The 21,716-nt window shown below is 42.0% G+C and overlaps 4 protein-coding genes across 12 annotated transcripts; 1 reads left to right on the top strand and 3 right to left on the bottom strand.

The window, feature by feature from the left end:
- Nucleotides 1-330: 330 nt before the first annotated feature.
- On the bottom strand, nucleotides 331-17,813 carry LOC111073774 (reticulon-1-A). Of its 8 annotated transcripts, none has more exons than XM_022366265.2 (6): nucleotides 16,424-17,813; nucleotides 11,776-11,811; nucleotides 1,047-1,254; nucleotides 777-985; nucleotides 602-707; nucleotides 331-535 (listed from the first exon to the last, which is right to left on the bottom strand). In XM_022366265.2, exons 1-6 carry the CDS (start codon nucleotides 17,550-17,552, stop codon nucleotides 466-468), a joined length of 1,758 nt encoding a protein of 585 aa, XP_022221957.2. In that variant the 5' UTR covers nucleotides 17,553-17,813; the 3' UTR covers nucleotides 331-465. The 8 variants fall into 8 exon arrangements, with proteins under 8 accessions (XP_022221957.2, XP_022221960.1, XP_022221961.1 ...); XM_022366268.2 differs by lacking the exon at nucleotides 16,424-17,813 and adding an exon at nucleotides 12,371-12,653; XM_022366269.2 differs by lacking the exons at nucleotides 11,776-11,811; nucleotides 16,424-17,813 and adding exons at nucleotides 6,540-6,691; nucleotides 7,670-7,764.
- Nucleotides 17,814-19,407: 1,594 nt separating this feature from the next.
- Nucleotides 19,408-20,025, bottom strand: LOC111073781 (zinc finger HIT domain-containing protein 1). The gene has a single exon (XM_022366283.2). It carries the CDS (start codon nucleotides 20,023-20,025, stop codon nucleotides 19,576-19,578), a length of 450 nt encoding a protein of 149 aa, XP_022221975.1. The 3' UTR covers nucleotides 19,408-19,575.
- Nucleotides 20,026-20,104: 79 nt separating this feature from the next.
- On the bottom strand, nucleotides 20,105-20,522 carry LOC111082195 (general transcription factor IIH subunit 5). Of its 2 annotated transcripts, none has more exons than XM_022378377.2 (2): nucleotides 20,356-20,522; nucleotides 20,105-20,291 (listed from the first exon to the last, which is right to left on the bottom strand). In XM_022378377.2, the coding sequence occupies exons 1-2, from the start codon at nucleotides 20,361-20,363 to the stop codon at nucleotides 20,105-20,107; spliced, it is 195 nt and encodes a 64-aa protein (XP_022234069.1). In that variant the 5' UTR covers nucleotides 20,364-20,522. The 2 variants fall into 2 exon arrangements, with proteins under 2 accessions (XP_022234069.1, XP_022234068.1); XM_022378376.2 differs by having other exon boundaries at nucleotides 20,361-20,515.
- Nucleotides 20,523-20,764: 242 nt separating this feature from the next.
- Nucleotides 20,765-21,649, top strand: LOC111073779 (thioredoxin reductase-like selenoprotein T homolog CG3887). The gene is made up of 2 exons (XM_022366276.2): nucleotides 20,765-20,975; nucleotides 21,054-21,649. The coding sequence occupies exons 1-2, from the start codon at nucleotides 20,833-20,835 to the stop codon at nucleotides 21,502-21,504; spliced, it is 594 nt and encodes a 197-aa protein (XP_022221968.1). The 5' UTR covers nucleotides 20,765-20,832; the 3' UTR covers nucleotides 21,505-21,649.
- The last annotated feature ends 67 nt before the right edge of the window (nucleotides 21,650-21,716 follow it).

Raw genomic sequence — 21,716 nt, 5'->3', positions numbered from 1 at the left:
ATGGTCAAATTATAACTAAAGCAAAAATTTGTTTTAAAAAAAAGGATCAACTAAAAAAATCGAATTGATTTGGAAATTACTGAAACTCAGAAAACTGATAATTGCATTGCTGCGTCTATATGTATATATTTTTTTGTTGTTTTCACATTCCTCCACGTTTCACTCTCATTTGTTTTTTTTTTCGTTCGTTAAAAACTTAAAGACACTTGGACAATGTATGAAACTTCTACTAGTTACTGTTTCTGTTGCTGGTTGATAAGTTGTTTGGGTTGCTCTAACTTTGATTTACAATTATCGATTGATGTAGATTGCAATTATACAATTAATATGTAAACGTTGCTGATAGCTTTGTTATTTATTTATGCCTGGATGAATATTAAAACCATTCAAATAATGCTTAATAAATAAATAAACATGCTGCTGTTGCTGCTCCTGCTGCTGTGGGTGTTGCTAGTGCGGTTTTTTTTACTTGTCCTTGTCCGACTCGGCAGCAGCCACGGGCTTTTTGTTGCCAATTGGGATGGCCACTCGGATCCTACAGAAAGAAAAGATATTTTTTGTTTAATTTTCTACTATTTCTGTCGACTTATTCCACACTCACTTATCGGTGATCTCTGTCAATTTGCTGCGCACCAGGTCCAAGTAGGTGTCGATCGATTGTTTGTTGTTCTCGTAGACCTTGGGCAAGGTAAACAGCGAGACAAAGGCTACACAAATGAAGGAAAAGTAACTAGTTAGTAAACTCTCAGATACCAAATTCTTGAGGATGAACCTACCCAAGATGACCAGAGTCATGCCATTGAACCAGGCACCAATGTAGGTGAAGACCCACAGGATGACGCCAAACTTGATCGAATCGATTAAATCCTCAACTAGAAACAGACGCCTCAGCTCAGCGGTGAAGCCATTGATATGTGCCACAGCAACGCCGGCAATGTTCTGTACCTTCTCCTGCGACAGCGTTAGGTCCAGCTCGAGGTATTCCCTTCAAAAATCAATAATACCATAAGTAAGTGACAGTCCACTCACAGGCAGTCTCTACTCACTTGAAAGGATGTCCATCGCTGGTCTTTTGTACGGCCTGTGTCACCGATTTATAGATTCTGAAGGCGACGGTGCCGAAGAGGGCCAGAAGCGATAAGTACGCAAACACGCTGATCACGGAGAAGCTGGAGATGGCCACCAATGTGATCAGGCCGGCGCCGAACACAATGCCGGATTTTTTCACATCGCGCCAGTAGATAAGGGATTCCACTGTAAATGTACAGAAAATTGAAAACTTGTTAGTTTCAGTCGTTTATGCGTTTGTTAGGGAAAAATTCTTCGTTTAATATACTTAGGATCTACAGGTTACAAATTTTGGCATATTTTCGTTTGGATCTAAGGATCGGTAGCCGAACTATAGCAACAGATGTGGGCATAAGATATAACTCCCCATTGTTTGTCGTCTCCCTTCGACAGACATCTTCTTAGTCCACATGCTATGTATTTACTTTCTGGGACCAACCTTTTTAGGTAGACAGGTCCGCCGAATGGACTGTATTAAAAATATTTTCTAAATTATTATCTGGTTCTTTTCCCATTCTCCCATTCTCCCATTCAATATTGTATAAAAAAATGTGCGATAAAGTGGATGGTACATTCTAAAATACACAGACACACGAACAGATACACACGAACACACACACGCATTTTCATTCTATATCATTTCGGCAATTATGCAATCTCTGAGACACTCGTAAATAGACGATTCTTTTGCACTTTTAGCACACCTCTCGGGGCCCCCAACTGTCTAGGTGGTAATTATTGTTAGTATTTGCTCGACAACATGCAACTAAGCTCCCTTCCCTCCACCCACTGCACACCCTGCGCATCCTCTCCCTCTGCCAACCCTCTTCCTGGTTCACTCACAAAATTTCTTCGACATTTCGTTTTCGTTGATTCTTTGGGTTTTTTCTGCGGATCGTTCGCGGTGCGCGTTGGACATTCGTTGCCAAGTTTTGAACACTAGAGAAATATTATTTGGCCGATTCCCTCCAAGAAGAAGAAAATTGTCCGGACCCAGCAGGAAAACACAAAAGAGAAAGAGCACAAGCAGACAGCCAAAAAGAGAGCGTGTATACGAAGAGTGGGAGAAAGAGGAGAGTGTGTGGAACGGAAATGAAATGAAACATTTAAGAATCGATTTTATCTCATGGATCCCATGCTGTATTTTGTGTATCTTTTCCATTCGATTTCATTGTTAATGTTGGTTTAGTTATTTTGTTTTATCGCCGTATGAACTAAAACCAATTAAGATGTCCCATTAAAAAATTTTTTCAATAAATACACATACATAAGTCGATAGAATTTATTAATGGATTTCATTGAAATTGCATGTTCAAAAATTTCACCTCGCTGGAAATATTACTGTTATTTTTTGTATTGGAATAGTTGTACAGTTTTTTCCTTGTCAGAGAAGATATATGGTAAGGTATAGATAGGTTCTGTCAACCACAATCCCATAAACTTAGCGCCTTAGGATCAAATAGAATTCAGCATTTTAAATTTGTTTTTTGTTTATTTTTTTCTGTTATATTCCTTTGCGATTCTGGAGTATACATAGATAGTAGTAGTACGTAAATAGTATCATTATATTAATGTTCAAAATCTCGGAAATAATACTTTTCTTGAAATGCCCACTTGGTTTTAATAGATCTCATTCGAATTTTTGGAAATGCCAGACAGCCAGATAGCTCCCTAGCTTAAATCCAATATTAATAAATATCTGTATAGGCTACAGCCAAGTAAATAAGTAAAACCATAGTTGACAAAACTAGTTTTAGGCTCGGGTTAGTTTTTGGGTTGTCAGGCTAGACAAGATCTAGAATTGATTATGCAAATATGATGGAAATAAATTAGAAAGGAGACAATGATGAGATGGCAGCAAAATACCTATCAACCACATGTAGACCTTAAATTGGGTTAAGCTCTCTAAGAAAGCTCTCTCACACATGGGAGAAAGTTTTTCCTCTTTAACTCCGTTCTGCTATCAATTGAATAAAAAAAAAGTTCGTTACAATTGCAACAAAGATTTTCAGTTACAAAGAGATCGAAGCCCCAGAGAACTGGTTTAGGTCGCCTTCAAACGGGTTTACGCCGAAAGTGAAGTGCTGCGGCCCACGACCATGATGATGCAGTCACAGCAGGAGTTCCTCATCTTTTATATGGATATAAAAAAACAAGTTGGGACGTCTATAGCGTCTATAATTCGACTGTCGAATACTCACTAAACAGATAATTTTTTTTATATAATTAGAACATGAGTGGAAATCGGAAAACATATGTATTTATCCTTGAATAAAACATACGTTGGAGTTAATTTTTTCTAGTTGGATAGACATTAACCATAGTTCGATTTTGAAGTAAGCAAAAGAGAGAACCAATTTCATGTACCGTTTGCGATCTTCCAGATCCAGGTGCTTAAACGGATCGTATGATCGTATCCTTTGCTTATGCACACCTAAACGTACATACCCCTATGCTTTACTATTGCAGGGTATAGGACAAGATAAGACTCTCCAAGTCTGATAGCATTGGAAAAGCCATAATTTGGATACTACAATATATGGCAGGCATATGTCCACATATTGAAAATAGCAAGCTTTGATTAATTTATTTTGATGATGAGTACGTTTTTGGTTGAAGTGCACAACGTGGCTGACAAAAAAACTACAGCAACAAAATATATAAAATATTTGCGCTGGCAAATAAATTATGTAAAAATTTTGGACTGGAGCTGAACTTTTGATCAGAGCGAGTGCTATTTATCGTCAATTTATTTTACTGCAAGCACTATATAAGTTGGAAACGATCGAACTATTTACATATATCTTATCTGCAGCTGCCGTAGAAACGATCAATCTGCAAGGGTAACTAGTAATTCGGTCTCTTAAGTTGGCCTTTCATTCATGTTTTATTCGTATTTCCTTTCAGTTTTTTTTGTTTAGCCACGTTGGCGACTGCGCTGTCGCATGCTGCTGCTGACGTAGCCAGCAATCTCAGCGCCTCAATAAATATTTCAATCAGCGCCTCGCGCAGATAAGACCCTCCCCTGATCGTTGTTGTAGTTGTTTCGTGTGCCAAAAGTGGACAACGTGGAACAGACCAAACACAAGGTGCATGATAAGGTGTCTCTGCTGGGGAGGATAGGAGGGAACTCTTATTACCTGGTCCGCGCTCGGGCAGCGACTGGAAGTTGCCGTTGGAATTGTTGCGTGAGTAGCGCTTGCTGCCGCCTGCCATTTTCCTCTGTTACAGTTACGAACGCCTGGCGCCAAAATGTATACAAAGATTGGGGTTTGGGTTTCGGTTTTTCGCGTGTCTAGCTTTAATTATAGCTAAAAAAAACACTTAGTTGGTGTAAACTTCACACACGAACAGGCACACAATAGCACACGTACACGACGATGCTGCCGACCGTCTGACACGAGCTCCGTTAAAGAACTGGAAGAAGTTGGAGCAGAAAACAAACCAACAAGCAAGCCCCCAATTAGCCAGGCAGAGAGAGAGAGACGGCGTATGCAGAGAGAGAGAGAGAGCGCAACGTAGGCGGCAAACCTGTTTTCTGGAATGGCAGAGAGAGACAGCGCACAGCAAAGCTCCTCCAGACAGGCAGAGAGCGACGATCCGCATTGAAAGTAAAAGATAGCGCGCATTAACAATAGCAACAACAAAAGGCGAATGCGGGCGCATCGAAGGCAGCGACAGAGGCAGAGGCAGAGGCAGAGAAATATGTCAGCAACGTGTCAACGTAAACCTCGAACTTGGAGCCTCTTCAACATTGCCTTACGTTCTGCGTTGTACTGGTTTGCGATTTAATATGAATCATGGATCCGAAGCGTGACCAGCTATGGCGATATGGTGGAGAGCGTCGTGGCAACTTCCCTCAGCTTTAATCAATAAATTAAATATGTGCATATGCACTCAAAACGTAGCATAGCCGGCAGTTCAATGTACTGTTGATACTCGTAAAAACGGAACTGCTTGTTATGGAACTTTTATCTTCCATTCAAGTCAAGAGTGCCAGTGCCAGTGCCATGTGCAATATGATTGGATTTGATCAAACACATTCCAGAACCCGGTTTAGAACGTAATAGAAAATGTTTTTCAAGCATTTAGAAAACGGTAAAGGTGACATCATGGTAGAAACACCACCTTTGTCCTCCTTCGCCTTTTTTCCCACAAAAACCCCACCCCCAACATTCAGTTCTAACGCAATCTGGCATTTATTTTGCGTTTTTGGCGCGTTTGAATGAGTAAGCTTTGCTTACATGATATCATGCCTGGCCCCAAACCCATAGCCAGAGAGTGAGAGAAACAGATGAGAGCAAAAAGACAGGGGAAGGCAGAGAGAAAAAGAGAGAGAGCGGGAACTTTGCTTCTGACATAATTCGCTAATGTTGTTAAATAAACAAAAATACAATCATTTTCTGCACCTGACATTGTCAGAAAGGCTGCGAAATTGCATAAGCAGCGATAATCAAAATAATTAAAAATCAGCAAAAACAAAAAGGAAACATGAAATAGATCAAGAGAACCAACCTTAGAGAGGAGACCCAAAAATCGCAGGGCACATTCGTTGCAGAGCGAAAGAGAGCCCGGATTAGATTATACGTTACTTTTGATATATATTTGATCAATAATATAAGAAGGAAATATGTACTCTGTTCTATACGTTCCCAACTTCTAAGAAAATTCATACTACCCCCTTCTAGGGTGTTCAAAGAAGCAACATGACACATCGCTCTACGCATCGGTTCCCTTATCATTATGGGTGGTTGGGGGGAAATGAGTTGGAGGAAATACCCCCTTCTGTATGCCACAACGTGGATTACATAGTTTTATGGCCTAGCTATTTCTATATAACTATTTCCAAGTCTAGACGTAAAAGCTTATCAGATCTAAAGGAAGAATAACTATAGCAACTGAATATGCAAATGCTCGCTCTCGTTTTTGTTATTCGCTAAATTTCCGATAGAATTGACAAAGCAAAGCTCCGTTAAAAGCAGAAACTAATAAAATGGAGCCTCTACTTAATCAGAGAGAGGAGGAATGAGGAAAGAGAGGAAAAGTTATCTATGGTTATTTAAATATGAGCTTCTATATTTTTTGCTCTTATCGTGGGTAGAGGCTTTCGTCTGTCATAGAGGCCGAACTAAATCACCCTTTCCCATACTTTTCTTTCTGTACGTTTCATACGCTTCTTTCTACATGTTTCAACGTTTCTCAACAGTTTCCCTTAGACACGAAAAAGAATATTTATAAATAAATTATAGCTGCAATTAGAAACAACGCACAGACGAACTGAAAAAATAGTGTGAGAGAAAGAGAGAGAGAGAGAGAGAGAGAGAGAGAGGGAAAACCAAGAGAAAATAAAAGAAATTTCCTCTGGGGAAATTCCTTTTTGTTTCGACTGGCCATGCGGTGTCGGGGGCCACCGCAAAAGCCCTGTCCACTTGGTGGAAGTACATATGGGTAAAGATTTCTGGCATACTTACACGACTCACGATTGAGGGGCAATTCTTTAAGTTCGCCGATCGTCTGCAGCAGACCTTGCAGCGTTTCCAGAGCAGATGCCATTTCTTGTGTGTATTATTTGAAAATAACTCTGTATATGGCTAATATTCTATCACCAAAGCTTTCCTACTGACTGCAATAGAGAAGACAAGGAGAGACAATAAAGCGAAAGTTCCCTCAACACACTGACGCGAGCGATTCACGGATCAAGGAAATGCGAATGCAACGGCGGGCATTAACATTAACCGTAGAATGGCAACTGAAACGACTCGCGACGATCCAATCCGAACCGGCAATCGATCGACCTAGACAAAAGCGCCTCCGAAAGTTCCTCGCACTCGGAACTGATATGAGAATAATATAGCATGGCTACGATACGCGACTCACGGCGACGGCGGACGGCAGCGTGGCCGACCGCAGTGACTGTCAAAGATAATGGGATTAGATTTATATCATCATTTCTGCAGGATTTATTTACTACAGTCAACCTTCTCTAACTCGAATTACGTTCTGCCATCTGGATTAATATTGTTATTTAATTATTTCTTGACTTAATTATTTACTTATCAGTTTTATTTTATTTTTTTATTTTTTAAATCGAAACCAAATCAGGGAAGGAAAATCAGAGATTTGTCTAGTTCTCTACTTATAGACTTTATTTAGGTGCTACAACTGCTCCTCAAACACTAAATGACCGGAATTTGTACAGCTTAACTGCAGTTTAAAGATCACTCTTTGTCCATTTAGGCTTTGGGGATGTTCGCGTTAGAGAAGTTTGACTTTATTTGTCGCTACTATATAATGCTTTATAATGCGTGCTCGTCTTAATATGTATGTATATTCTGTGAGAGCGTTGGGGCACCTATCCAAGTTATATAATTAGAAAAGACCGAGAAATTCCGCGGCGTTTCGCGAGCGTCAGAGAGGGGTGAAGAAGACACAAAGACAAGAACTTCCACGGCAATGACAAAGACAAAGTTGCGGATCGGTGTTTCTGTCAGCTCCAAGTGCAGGTCAGCCAGCCGAGGAGTTCAAACAGCTGACAGCAATCTGTGGCATGCAACCAACACACTGAAATACACACAGATACTCGAAATGAAGCAGCGTTTACCCGATGTCGTTTTCGCGTCTCGTACTCGTATTCGATCTCGATCTCGTTGCCGTCTCTGGGGCAATGTGACGTTGTCAAAGTCCGTACATCAACTAAATACAATTAATTTCAGATGCGCTGAGCTCAGGGCAGGGCGCACATAGATACACTCACACACTACACTACACTACACTACACAGGCAAACGCACGCCAGCAGACAGCACAAACACATGCAGAGTAGACTGAAGGGACAGGGACACGGCATAGGGGCTGATACGGTGGATGGGTCCCGTCCCTCTCCCTCCGCCACTGGTATATATTGCAAATAGAACGGGTCAGAAGAGTCCGTCCAAAAATGAGAAAGAGAGAGCGAGGGTGCTCAAGGTGTGCGTGTGTGTGCATAAAAGGTGAGGCAATCCCTCTCTCCCAGTCGCACATTACAAGCTGTAAATTATTCAAAAAAATATATATAAACAGTCGAAACGTTTGAGTCGATGCAACTCGGTACTCAAGTACGAGTCAGACTGTGATAGAGCGGTGCAGAGAGAGTAAGAGCTGGGTGTATATTAACTTGCTATTGATACCCGTACCCCTTTAGTCTTGGAGTTACAGGTATACGTACATATAGTACATATTCCGTCTGAGCGCTCCCTGAGAGTGCCTCACCTCATAGTTCATACACTTTGGGTGCAACGCTTGGATGAGTGTGTTTATTGTCAAGCAGCACACATTTGTTGTGGCTGTTAATGTAGTTGTCACCTCTCACACACATCCGCACGCAGCCCAATGCAGTTTAGGTAGCGGCTGCTTGGACGGATTTGAACATGTCACTGCGTGCAGCGCCAACAGGTACCCAGGAAAAAGGGAAATGGAAAGGAGGTAGGGTGTAAAGACGTACACGTGATGCTCCGACAGGGTCTCTGCCAGGGTTGCGGCTCTAATTTTCCGATTCTGTTTGCCTGACCCGTCGGAACTGGTTTTACTGCAAGTACAGTGAAGCTTCTTTGGGAGAAGATGAAAGGTACATATATCGGCTTAAGCACAGTCGAATTTCCCATACCATAGATCCATAGAGATCGAGAGATGAATTTCACTGACATTGGAGCAAATATTTCACACCTAAATCATTTTCATTTACATAATTTAACATAATTTGCCATTATAAGCCTTCAAAGTCGAGCTCCACTGTAAGAGCTAAGCGGTAAACTGCTTGACAGCCCAGTGCAGCCCACGTCGTATCTTTAAATGTTAAACCGTACAACAACGACAACAAATGTCTGATACACTTAGCTAAAAAGCTAAAATTAGCAGGGAACTGTGAACGAACCAGTCGACGACGCTTTTGCGAAGCAGTGCACACTGCTTATCGTTAAATTTAAATTGAAAAGTTTCTTTTTACATTCGTGACACATTACGAATTTGCCTGATAAAATCTGACGTCAGAGTCAAAGGAAATCGAAAGCTTTTGCGAATATGTACAATGTACATATGACTTGCACTCTTTTTATCTTTTTCTTTGCTTTTCGGACTAGTTATCAAAAACAACGGGCGTTAAGTCATTTTGTGCTTATCATTCCTATGAGCTTTGTTGCTAATTCTGTTTTTGCACTTGAGTGCAAATTTTTCGCACATGGAATGAGATTGTGTCTTCTTTTTGGCAAAAAATTAGCAAAGCTAGAAAAAGTATCGTTGATGATCTAATCGGTTCGCCTGGAACTTTAGATATTGAATATATGTATAGATACATAAGTATGTACATGTATGTATGCATGTATGTATGAATTTTGTATACCAGTAGACATACAAAACGAGAACTTGCTTTATTGATGTCGTTCGCGGCACGTAAGCATTTCTCTATGGCCGATTTCTCATTTTGCATTCAACAAGAATTTGGTGGAAAGAACTAAAGCCCGTTGTATTAGATTGTTATTCATATTATTTTGTCGGTCTACCTTTATGAGTCACTGTACAGTGAAAGCTACCTTGGAGTGTACCGCTGGTTGGGATTGGTCCCGTTAAATAAGTCTAAGAAACTGAACTAGCAGATATTAATCATTATTCTTAACGCTAGACTAATTATGTGAAAATAAATCGCATATATACAGTTTCATATTCACCCGCCAGACGCTTGCTTGACTGGCTTTCTTTTACGCCCAAGAATGCTAATGTGGGCCGCCGCCTCTTGGAACGATTGGAGTGCCCACAGTGGGCAGTCCACAGCAAAAAGCACTCGAGATCCGGACAAGCCCAAATTAGGCATTGTACTCCCCAGTCAGAGCCGGGCGGGTGGTGGCCATGAAGCCACAGGTTCATGTTTACCCACTCGAAGAAATTATTTCTCGCCAATAAATGAAAGGAAAGAAGCGAAGAGAACATTCTTGCGAAGTTGGGAATGGTTGTGGGGGCAATAAAAGTACTTCAAATAGGGATTTGGTGTTCTTTAGTTTATCAAGAAATAATTATTCACAAAGCTCAAGCCATCAAGACCTCGTTTCTGTCGGACAGGCAGAGAAATTTGCCTTTGTGATGAGAATTTTAATATCAGTTATATATAGTTAAAGTGGAGAAGTCTATTAAGATTTAAGATGAAAAATGTATAAACAGACCTATCGATGTTTAGGATAACAACATTTTAAATCTACATATGTATGTACACTCTTTTGAAAGATCATCTTAATATAATTTCTCAGCCTTATATTGTATTCATATAATCTTATAAATGAGGAGAGATAAATACTCAAAAGTACAAATATTCTTAATTTAAAATCGAATCAATTATGGTATTTATTTATTCTTAATTGTATTCAGGAATTTCAAAGTAAAGTAGATTCTTCTATCGATTTCACAATGCTAACAAAAATGAAATCATCTACGAATTCTCATTCTCTGTGACTAACCAGATCAACAAAGATCGAAGTGCACGATTATGGTGGGAACATTTTTTCATCGAGTCCAAAGCTCAACCAAACCCTACAGACAAAGCCAGACTAAAGCGCAAATTAGTCATAACAAGAGTAAATGCTTTTCGTAGCCATGAGCTGAAACTAAACGAATGTACATATGCATAGGGAAAGTGCATGCTTAGACGAAGCTCCGATTGCATGCGGCGCCCCATCCTGTACCCTTCTCCTGCTCCAGCCAAGCCAACAGCAGACGCCCCATATCAGCTTGCAATTTATAGTTGGGGAAAAGTTTTTTGTATACGGAGTGTAGTTCGCTTAGCATGCGAGCCGATTACGGTTACAGCTCTCGTTCGCCGCTCCAGTGCCAGTCGTTTGCATGGAAGGTAACTGAACTATATTAAAGCGACGACTAATTACAATGCGACTGGACAGGGAGGGTAGGGTACCTCTGGGTAGGTGTAGAAAGCTATTTAGCTACCCCTTGAATGCAAATGCAAAACGGATAAAAAGCAACCCCAGAGGTTCCAGATATGTACATGTATATTTAAGGTGAAAAAATTCGGTTATTCTGAAAACTTATAGATTTAATTTTAACTAGTGGAAAATCCCTTTTCCCTTATATAGTATAAAAGTTCAATAAAAAGCAAGTATTATTTTATACACACATAAATACATGTGTATGTAGGTATGTATGTTATAGCCAAATTTGTAAATGCGTTAAGGCATACCATGCGTTCGGTTGTCTATGGATTGTTTTATATATGTCAGGAACAATATTTAAGCTGAAAAATCATTAAAAGCGCACAATCGCACACACTCCAAAGGATATGCGGAATAATGTGGCATACTTTCTGGCGCACTACTTCCTGATCCCCCAAGGCGCCAGCAAGTGGTGCACATCAACAACAAAAACAACACCAAGAATTTCCAGAACAATAAGAGCTCAAAGCCTGGCGCATACTTGTGGGTATATCAAAAACAGGAAAAACAAAGCACAGCGAACGACAAAAAACAAAACCGAAGAAAAGGAAAATGGTAACGGGGGTGGCTCGATGACATCATAACGCATATTGACAGACAGAAAGACATGGGCGCCATTACCGCGATGCCGCTTGTACAGTCTTCACATTACCCATTCATCCATTTTACCCAGTACTACGTATTTATGGTCAAGCGGCGAGGGTGGGGGGTGCATACAGTTTGAGAGCCACTTCACCACTTACCTTGCGGGTGCAGACGTTCGGGCTTGAACCAGGCATCTGCAAATAAGCGATTGATATATTGATTTTCGTTAGTTAGCGGTTAGTTAGGTGGGGTGCAGAAATAAGGATGGAAAGATATACACAGATTTAAGGCGTGCAGGGGTTGTGTGTTACATGCAAAAGCGCTCGAAGAGGTATGGTATTAATGGGAAATAAATGGTTAAAAGAATAGCAGTATAAGCAGAGCAAGCCTATTAAAGCAGTCACCAATTTGGAACATTTTTTGCAAACAATTTCTCAATAAATATAGCTAAGTACATATGTATGTATGTACTAATAGTAGTGAAAGCTCCATTGGGCGGACACACAGGCACAAGAAAAGATATGTCCGCCCCACAGAGATAGTCGATGGCTTAAATATGTACACATGTATATGACTACAAAATGAGGTCCCCTCCACAAGGAAGCTTTCACTGCATACCCCATATACATATTATACAATCCATAATTGAGATCTACCCCATACGCCATACCACAGTTGTCAGAGGTTAGTTTTGTTTTTGCCGTTTTCCACCGTTTTGGGGTGAGTTTTTCTTTTAATGCTAATGGAACTTACTCGGATCGAGAATGGAGCAAATGAATGGGCGCTGCTTGCACACGCCATTCTGTCCGGTTTCGCCAATTGCAGACATTATTTATTTATCTACTAAAATGTAGTGTTTATTTTATTCCAAAATCGTTATTTTTTTGTGCACCCACGAAAGGAGTTCAATTTTTTCCTTTTCCTTCTGTATACAAAAATGTCCGGTTTTATTTGATTGTTGTTGTTGATTGACACGAATAGCGCTACGCAGCGACCGAGAGAGGGATATTACGACGTTACGATAATACGCTATAAGAATTTCTTAGCTTCCGTGTGACGGCTCCACGACGCGTATAGAGACTGAAACGTAAAACGGAGAGAGCTTCATCCCAAAGCATGCCGAAGACCGAAAAGGACAACCCTACGTTTGCCTAAAGCGCTCGCGCCGTGAGAGAGCCAGCTCCGGCTCCCCGCCGTGCCCACTTTCCACCTTATTAAACCTACTATGTTGCGATGTAAAATCAATGACTGGGACAACCCTGGGGTTGAGAAACCCCTCATAGCCCTGAACTCTGCTCCGCCTTTGGCTTTAGCTTTATCTCTGGTTGCGGCTTTGGCGGAGAAAGCTCCGACTTGGGGCAAAAGTTTTCCCGTTCATCGATTTCACCCGCTGCAGCTGACCCTTGGAGACTTTTTCGGTGTAGACTTTGCTCCAAGTCGTTGGATCTGGCGCATGCGCCGCCCCAACCGAAACTTTTGTTTTTGCGGTTGTTTTTGTTGGGCCGGAAATTACCAGACGGCGACAGCTGTGGGGGTGCGGTATGTGTATGGTGCAGCCAAATTGCAGATGCTGTTGCTCCACCCACCCCCAAATCCCACTGCTCTGCCCCGCCCTTGGCATGTTATTGCGTGCAGTGTGAAAATTAGATAGGAAATCAATCAGCGTGCACGAATACGGGCAACGCACTATTGGGATACGTATATTGCCCCGAGGGGATGGTATGGTCTCTATTGGATTGTCCTTGTTCTGCTTGATAAATATCTCACGTTGGCTGCTGACCAACTTATTTCACAAGAATTGACGCATTCCGAATGGGATGTCAAGCGGGGAAAAAGCTACCTAATGGCCCAGTTCTGAGGAAATCAATATGGGGGATAAGAGGACATTTTCCGGTTCGTGGGTTATTTTGTATAATATAATATATATGTATATATATAATATATAATATAATTATAATATAGTCCTATTCAAGATGATTTTGAATTAAGATGGGATTTATTTAGATCAAGTAGTGCATGCAAATAGCTAAAGAAAAAATCTATAAATTCAATTCGACTGAACACTGTCTTTTGAGGTTAGGTCTGCTTGAGTCGTAGTTTTGTATGTATGTGCATATTGTACATTTGTTTAATAGAGCGACTTTTTGTATTGTTCAACTTGATCAGCCTGCCATGTGGTCTACTCAGACCTTTTACACAGAGCCCACTCGACTCCGTCGGTCGACTCAATTGTCCCAGCGTGGGAGATGCAATTAACGAAAAACACTTTAAAAATCGAACAGAAACAAAGAACTTTGTTTACACAGTTATATTTTCACCCGATATACATATATGTACGTATTTGAACTTTCTGTTCTACCAACAAAAATCAAGAAAATTAAATAAAACTTATGTTCCCGTTCTGGATTGGGATATTATTAAACAATTCACGAGCATAGTACCACATGTGTAGAAAATGAACTGCCGTGGATGTGGGCTGCCAATGAACTACAGCATTAAGCAGAATGCGCCGATAAAGCAGAGAAGACAAGGTGAACGAAGAACAGCAGAGAGAGAGATGCTAAGAGAGTGGATGCTAAGCTTCAGTCAAGCTGCAGTCACACAAAGGGTGAGAGAAAGAGTAACCTGGAGCAAAGACTCCTATATCTTGTGTTATAGAGTCTTTGCCTGGAGGGATAGATAGCGTTAACGAACAAAGGAAACAACTAAAGGCTAAATACTAGTAACGCACCATACAATACCCATTATGCAAAATTGTTTTCAGTGTACTTATGCTGTCTTGGAAAGCAGTTTCCCCATGAATTTGTCTGCAATATTTAGCCGATCTGATGATTTAACATGTATTGATTTTAGAGTACTAAAATTGGAGACGGGATAGTTTTCTGCAACAGATTGATATGGATGGACATACCATGTTCTGCGCAAGAATACTCTTTATTTATATAAATACAATATATTAGTAATGGCTGTAACAAAAGTCTAAACGATTACAGTACGCCTTTGTACACCCCAAATACTGGGTATGAAAATAGATCCAAATCCCAAACGAAATCAATGGCAAATTGGAATACAAAAGAAAACGCGGAATAAGTGGGGGGGAGGGAGGGGAGATGAGTAAAGACAAAAGAGAAAGAACAACTCACATTGTACATATGCATTTTAATTCTAGTAAAAATAGCCGCATAATCATTCCACAAAAGGGATGCACAGACTGCAGTCAGATCTGGTCAGAGGCCCAGGCGTCGATGGAAATTACTAATTGGAAAAATGTTTTTCTGTAGACAGGGGCATGTACATACATACATACATATTTGCGCAGTGAGGCGCATTGAAAAGAGGAGACCAGAGCGGCCAATGAGTGGGATGGATGGGCAAAGACTTGAATGGGAAAAATTGGATTATCCATGGGCCTAATTGGTGAAGCGGGAACACGAATAGTAGTAGAAAAATATTGCTAAATAGTAGCAGGTTTTTCATGCAACTAACCATATTCTGTGGAGCTGTGAGTGCCGCAAATTGCTTTAATGGACAGCAAAGCCAAAGCGTAGTACAAAAACTAAAACAATAAAAAAGCACTTAAATAATGTGAAATATGAGCGGGCATACGAGTACGTCAATGAACGCAGAGAGCGGGAGACGAGCCATTTAAAGAGGTGAATGTAGGTGGAGGAGGTCGGGTGGATGACTGGTCCCACAAAGCAGCTGATTCATGCCGGTGGAATATCTAGAACAATTGTGAAACTAATTGCGAGAGTTCTCGTTGCCGGGATTGCTGATATTAATATATGTATCTGCTCAGATTTTTCGTATCATAGCATGGTATAGTTATATCTTCTTTAAACCGAATTATAATATTTTAGCATTTAAGTTATAAGTTTACAGGGAAATGTCATGCATATTCATCTGATTAGAATAATGGTATTTTTACTGGATTGACTGGATCAATTCTGCCAAATCAATATACGTACATATTTACTAAAACTACATTCTATATACATACATATGTACATATGTATGCATCGACTATTAAATAACAACAGTTCGTCACATTTATTAAACTTTTATTGATTGAAAAATTGCAGAGCAGATTCGAATTTTTCCGTAGAGTTTATTATTTAATTTTTTAAGATTTGTTGGATTTTTATTATATGGGTAATGTAGTATTTATTATTAATGTATTCAAAGTTATTCAATTGTATTGAAGAGTACTGCCCACTTCGACGAGCTCTACTTTATTTTATCCACATTTTCTATATATGTATGTACGTACATATGTATTTATGAAAATATATACTATATACATATACACATCATTGAATGAGCGTGAATCACGCGCCAACCGATGACGATCGACCATGGGAAGGTCGTCAGAGCGGATGAAGCTGCTTCCAGGCAGAGAGAGAGATTAGCTCAGAGAAAGTAGTTACACGTTATCCACTCACACTCCAGTGGGAATCTTTGCTATCAAATAACTTTGCGGCGCGATATAAAATACTTTTAATACGAGAACACTCGGTGGCGATGACATCATGAGCAAAGTGAGCAGGGAGAATAACACGCCAAAGCAAAAGCCGCAAAGAGAGCGGCGAATGACTAACAAAACGCACAAAGTTGGAAGAGGAGAGGGTCAGGAGACGGGGCGGCGGCAGGTCCCAACTGGGATGCAAGGTGCGGTCGCAGGATACAAAAAACAACGACAACAGCAACAACAAAGCAATACTCTACTAAAAAAACGGTGGAGCACAAACTAATTCGAAAGTGGAAAAATCGAACTGTATTGGAGTTCCAATATGTGCTGACACTTACCCAGTCCATATTTGTAGAAGATCTCCTCCACGGACACAATCTTTGGCTGAGGCTGCGATTTGGATGCCGGTGCGGGCACAGCTGGTGCTGGCCTTGGCTTGGGCGTCTCCACTTTGGGTGTGGGTACGGCAACGGGCTTGGGCGGCTCCGGTTTCGGTTCTGCTTTGGGCGCAACTGTTACACGGGGTTTGAAATCCTCCTCGTCGTCCAGATCGGTTACCAGAGCGGCTGCTGATACAGCTGCTGGGACCGGGACAGGTGCTGGTGCTGGGGCTGGAGCTGGGCTCACAGCGTGTGGTGGCACTGGAGGAGGAGCCACCACGGGCGGGGTGACTGTGCGCTCCTCCCGGAAATCGCTCAACAAATCCTCGGAGGAGATGAACTTCTCGTTGTCCTGCTCCTTGAGAGCATCCACAATGGGCTTCTTGGCCGGCGACGGTGTGTACGAAACGGACGGCGACTCTGTATCGGAATCCTTGTTACCCACGGCGGCAGTAGCGGAGGTCAGGGGAGCAGCTGGCCTGCCCAGGAAGTCATCGTCATAGAAATTAGTGTTCGCCGGAGCCGTGGGCTCAAAGGGTTGCAGTGGGGCCGCGGGCTTCTCACTGAAGCTGCCCAGCAAGTCCTCCTCATGGACATTCGCACCAGGAGCTGCAGTCGTTGCAGCGATATCCTTAGCAGGAGCAAGAGCCGGAGCCGGAGCTGCAGCAGATGTGGGAGCAGCTGCGGCACCACCAAAGAATCCTCTCTCAGCGTTCATAAAGTCGCTGGTCAGGTCGCTGATGCCCTGCTTGGCACTCTGGCCGGCATCCTTGAGAAAATCGTCAAATTCGTCCGTCTTCTGGGCGAACTTGGCGTCAAGCTGCTCTTGCGCCTCCTTGGCCCCGGCAGACATGCGCTGGACAAAGGCCTGGGGGTCACTAAAGTCCAGGTTCTTCTGCTCGTTGGCGAAGTAGTGCTCGGTGTGCGCATTGTCGTCCTGCGCGCCACTGCTGACGTTGCCAGCGTCGCTGCCGTCCCCGCCCACCAGGTCCTCATAGGCCTGGCCAGCCTTGTGCGTGGCCTTGTTATAAATGTCCTCGCTGGTGGCCGCTGCCTCCTTCTTCAGGTCTGCAAAGTTGAAGTCCATCTTTGGGGTCGTTCGGATGCGCTTTTCGGCAGAAATTTCTTTTCGCAGATATCCTTGTTCTGATTCGACTCACGAATACTCACACACACACACGCGCATAAAACACAAAATCCGTGTTACAGCTGATTCCGGCTGGTACGTTAAATTTAGCTAGTGGAAATAAGGGAAGACTTTTATCTTTGTTCGGTTACACGTTAAAATTTGTTTAAAATGCTGCGGTTTTAGAGCTGTCGCGTTTGAAAATGTTGATAAAAACGAGTGGAAGTCCAACCAGTGTGGCCGCGAATTTATCGTTAAAATATCCCGCCAGACCCTCAGATATATACCGAAATATACCTTATCATATTCAAAATATACCGTAAATATATGGCGGATACGACAAGATGCATTGATATTCCTCGATTTTGATTTTCGATTTAATATTACTAGCTAGCTTGGTCCCTCAGCACTACAAACATTATTTTATCCGATTGATGAATCAATTTCCCACAGGATTAGTTAATTTGAAAGACTCCTTTTTATTGACTTCTTTACAAAAAAAAAAACATAAAACGTCAGTGTGTACGGAATGTGACGTCATTGTTGCTGCTCAACCATGTTTCTGCTATGAGTATGGATATTTGTACACCACACCCTATTATACCCTATAAATACATTCTCTGCGGCAGAAATTAAAATATATGTTAAAGCCTATCACCGCATCCGGAGAAACTGCCACTGGTTGCAGGCTACCCTCATCGTTCACATGGAAAGAGAATGCACTCTCATAAATAGAGAAGAGATAAAAGTCGGTTAAAATTGGAAATAATCATATAGAAATTACTTGCTAAAATAGTTGAACGTCGAATTTCACTATTATTTTGAAGCCCCTCATGGTCTTATGCTATAGGACTGTATTTTTATATATATCTACCACTAATTCCCTTCCTCTTCTTAATTTACTATTTAAATTTCTGTCTGTTTTTACTTTATTTAAGCAATAATTTTCCTCAATTATTAGGTGCTACCATTGCACGTAAATATTAAAATAAGCATGCAGTAGAAAACATGGTAAGAGCTAGACTTCATCAATCAATGTTTATGACAGGAACATAATATATGGGACAGGTCTAAATTAAGAGTTGTAGTGTACCCCGTGTTCCACTTGGGGAGATGTATTGCTGATTGGACACATACTTTCCGTCAGGACGACGGATGTGGAATGCCATTTCATTTGTTTGCACATGCGATTGCGGATCGTACGGCATTGTTGGCGGTCTTCATTGGCTGGATCCGATGGTGGACGCGACGCTGATAGCGATCTGCTGGTCATAATTTGTTTAGGATTTACACCGCCCGGTGCTGGTGCGCCCGGCTTTTCCATCTATATAATTATAGAATATATATTTGTTGTAGTTTCTTGGATATATTCTTAAGTATCTTAGACCTCACATCTTTTGTCTTGAGGCTGGGTGTGGAACGTGACGAGCTGGAGCCGGAGCGCGAGGGTGGGCGTTCCTGTTAGATGCCATTACGGTTGGCCTTCTCCAGACGTTCGCCGTTGAGGCTTTCACGATCGCGTATTCGGATTGAAAAGAAAGATAATTAATTAAATGGCACTTTTGGACTCGACACGTCTACCAAATCCAGCACGCTAAACATGATGATCAGGGCGGGGGTCTCGACTGCTGCAGGTTCTGGCTGAGATTGAAACCTGCCACAATCCGAGTAAACCGTCTGAAAATAGGCCCACACTACACGACACCTCTTGGTTGCATTCTTCTGGTGCATAGGGTTGGGTCCCTCGTCAAAACCAGACCAGACCCGGCATGACCAGGATTAACTTGCGCTTTCGAGCTACACGGATTGGATTACCAATTTTTTTCTGAGAATGGGAACATGTTTTTATTGAGTTATTTGTGATATAACGGGTGCTCAGACATAAAGTCCTTCGATTCAATGAGAACGTGACTATTTTTTAATGTACAATATATCTACAATCTATGTATACTTTATTGCTTAGGTACTAATATTACAACCAAGTTCAGGCGGTCCACTTGAGACAGCGTGTGTCCTGGTGCGTGCGCAGGCACTTCACCCGGCAGTAGCGCGTCCCGCAGGCTGTGCAAGAATATTGCGAGAAGTTTCCGCAGACCGCACAGAAGTGGCGCACTGGCTTTTTGGGAGCTGGCGCCGCTGCACTCTCGTAATTGGGCTTTTGTTTGTCCTCCTCGAGGAGTTGCTGGAAGTTTTTGCGGTATTTGGCCCAGTACTCGGCACCCTTCCGCTTGCCTTTCTTCTCCTTGGCGTTCTTTACACTGTCCTGGAATTTAGGTAGCTTTTTGGACATGACCAGATCTGCGTGCGGGTCATCGTGGAAGTTGTCTTGCTCCAATGCCTCGAGCGCTTTGCGAGCCCGTCTCTGCCGAGCGGCGGCATCCAGCACACGTTTCTTCTCTGCATCCTTAATGCGATTCGATTCTCGGCCCGTCATGGCAAATTTTTCAGTTTGGAATTGGACTTAGTTGTTGGTCGAGGGCGGAAAAAGGGGGGTATATTAGCAGAAGTATAATTTAGGCGTCTTTGTCGTGCAGTGGAAAACTAATGCGGTCCATTAAATCGTCGACACGCGCCTGCAGCACTTCCACAATGTCCGTAGAGATGAATAGGTGACTCTCGTCCAGATCTTGAATGATGAATTTGCGACCCAATGCCAGCTTCTCGTCCAAATGCAGCAGAAATTGTTTCATAGCAGGATCACTGCAAAAAACAACATTGTCAAATATTTCCAATCAGACGGATATTGTCACTAAATTTAGTTTACTTTACCATTCCACAAGCACTCCTTTCATAACATTTACCATGTTTCAAGCATTAACTTGCCAAAAATGCGGCACACTTTGCGAATTTGGAAAAATTATAAGGCCGTGGAAGTCACAGGGGAGCGCATGCTCCCTCTCTAGGTCTCACACCTTGCAACGTTCTTGAGTTATCGAAGTTATCGTATCAAAAACAATGAAACTATCAATGAAATAATGAAACGCAGTTATCGGTATCAATGAAAAAACAATGAAACTATCAATGAAATAATGAAATGCAGTTATCGGTATCAATGAAATAATGAAACGCAGTTATCGGTATCAAAGAAAAAAAATGAAATTTGGTATATTTACGGTATATTTTGAATGTGAGAAGGTATATTTCTGAGGGTCAGGCGGTCCATTTTATTGATAAATCCGCGGTCACACTGCTGGGAAATATTATATTCAGATTTGGAAAAAAAAACCTAGAAAACAACGAAATGGACTCTTTCAATGGAAGAAATGTTGCGCTTCTGGTCCTCTGCCTCTGTGCCTGCTACGCGCTGGCCACCGAGGAAGGCAAGGAAATACCGGCAACTAAATTCGGCCAGAACGTTGCGCCGACGATGACTTTTCTTTATTGGTACGGCCGGAGGGCAATTAACATAAATACGTGCGCTCGATTGATAACGCTGAAGATGTATTTCCTTTTTTTTTTCAGCTACTCATGTGGCTACCGCAAGGCCTTTGAAGACTACGTGGGCATTCTCGGCGAGAAGTATCCACAAATGCAGGTGAACGGGGCCAACTACGATCCGCCGGGGATGAACTACTACCTGTCAAAGATCATATTTGCGCTAAAGATCATGATCATCGTGAGCGTGGTGAGCGCCGTCAGTCCCTTCACCTTTTTGGGGCTAAACACGCCCAGCTGGTGGGGCCACCTGCAGGCGAATAAAATATACGCCTGTATGATGATATTCTTTCTGGGCAACATGCTGGAGGGACAGCTCGTTTCATCGGGTGCCTTCGAGATAACGCTGAACGATGTGCCGGTGTGGTCGAAAATTCAGACGGGACGTTTTCCAGCCCCCGAGGTGCTTTTCCAAATCATCGACAACCAGCTGCAGTTCACCGAGAAAGTTCAGGAGAATCCTGACTTTGTTAAATAATAGGAGCCTCTTCAGCGCAGGGACAGGGGTAAAACTACATCAAAAATAGTGAACGAGCGTGTCAAATTTTTGATCTGACTCTACTCTAAACTAAGGCTCCTGTCTTAATTTAACATAAATAGTTATATCTTTGTTTCACCTTAACGTAAACCTATGTACTATTCCTTTAACTCTGTCGTTCCCTTCGACGGTTTTCCGTTCAATTGATTATC

Source organism: Drosophila obscura, unplaced genomic scaffold (assembly GCF_018151105.1).
Source record: "Drosophila obscura isolate BZ-5 IFL unplaced genomic scaffold, ASM1815110v1 contig_9, whole genome shotgun sequence".
Taxonomy (NCBI): domain Eukaryota; kingdom Metazoa; phylum Arthropoda; class Insecta; order Diptera; family Drosophilidae; genus Drosophila; species Drosophila obscura.
This window is presented reverse-complemented; position numbering and strand designations above follow the sequence as displayed.

Coding starts and splice junctions, on each gene's coding strand:
- LOC111073779 (XM_022366276.2), top strand. CDS start 20,833: ATGGACTCTTTCAATGGAAGAAATGTTGCGCTTCTGGTCCTCTGCCTC. Junction 20,976..21,053: donor ACGATGACTTTTCTTTATTG/GTACGGCCGGAG, acceptor TTTTTTTTTCAG/CTACTCATGTGGCTACCGCA.
- LOC111082195 (XM_022378376.2), bottom strand. CDS start 20,395: ATGGTAAATGTTATGAAAGGAGTGCTTGTGGAATG. Junction 20,292..20,360: donor AAAGGAGTGCTTGTGGAATG/GTAAAGTAAACT, acceptor TGTTTTTTGCAG/TGATCCTGCTATGAAACAAT.
- LOC111073774 (XM_022366265.2), bottom strand. CDS start 17,552: ATGGACTTCAACTTTGCAGACCTGAAGAAGGAGGCAGCGGCCACCAGC. Junction 1,255..11,775: donor CGAACGTCTGCACCCGCAAG/GTAAGTGGTGAA, acceptor GTACATTTACAG/TGGAATCCCTTATCTACTGG. Junction 708..776: donor CATGACTCTGGTCATCTTGG/GTAGGTTCATCC, acceptor TCATTTGTGTAG/CCTTTGTCTCGCTGTTTACC.
- LOC111073781 (XM_022366283.2), bottom strand. CDS start 20,025: ATGACGGGCCGAGAATCGAATCGCATTAAGGATGCAGAGAAGAAACGT.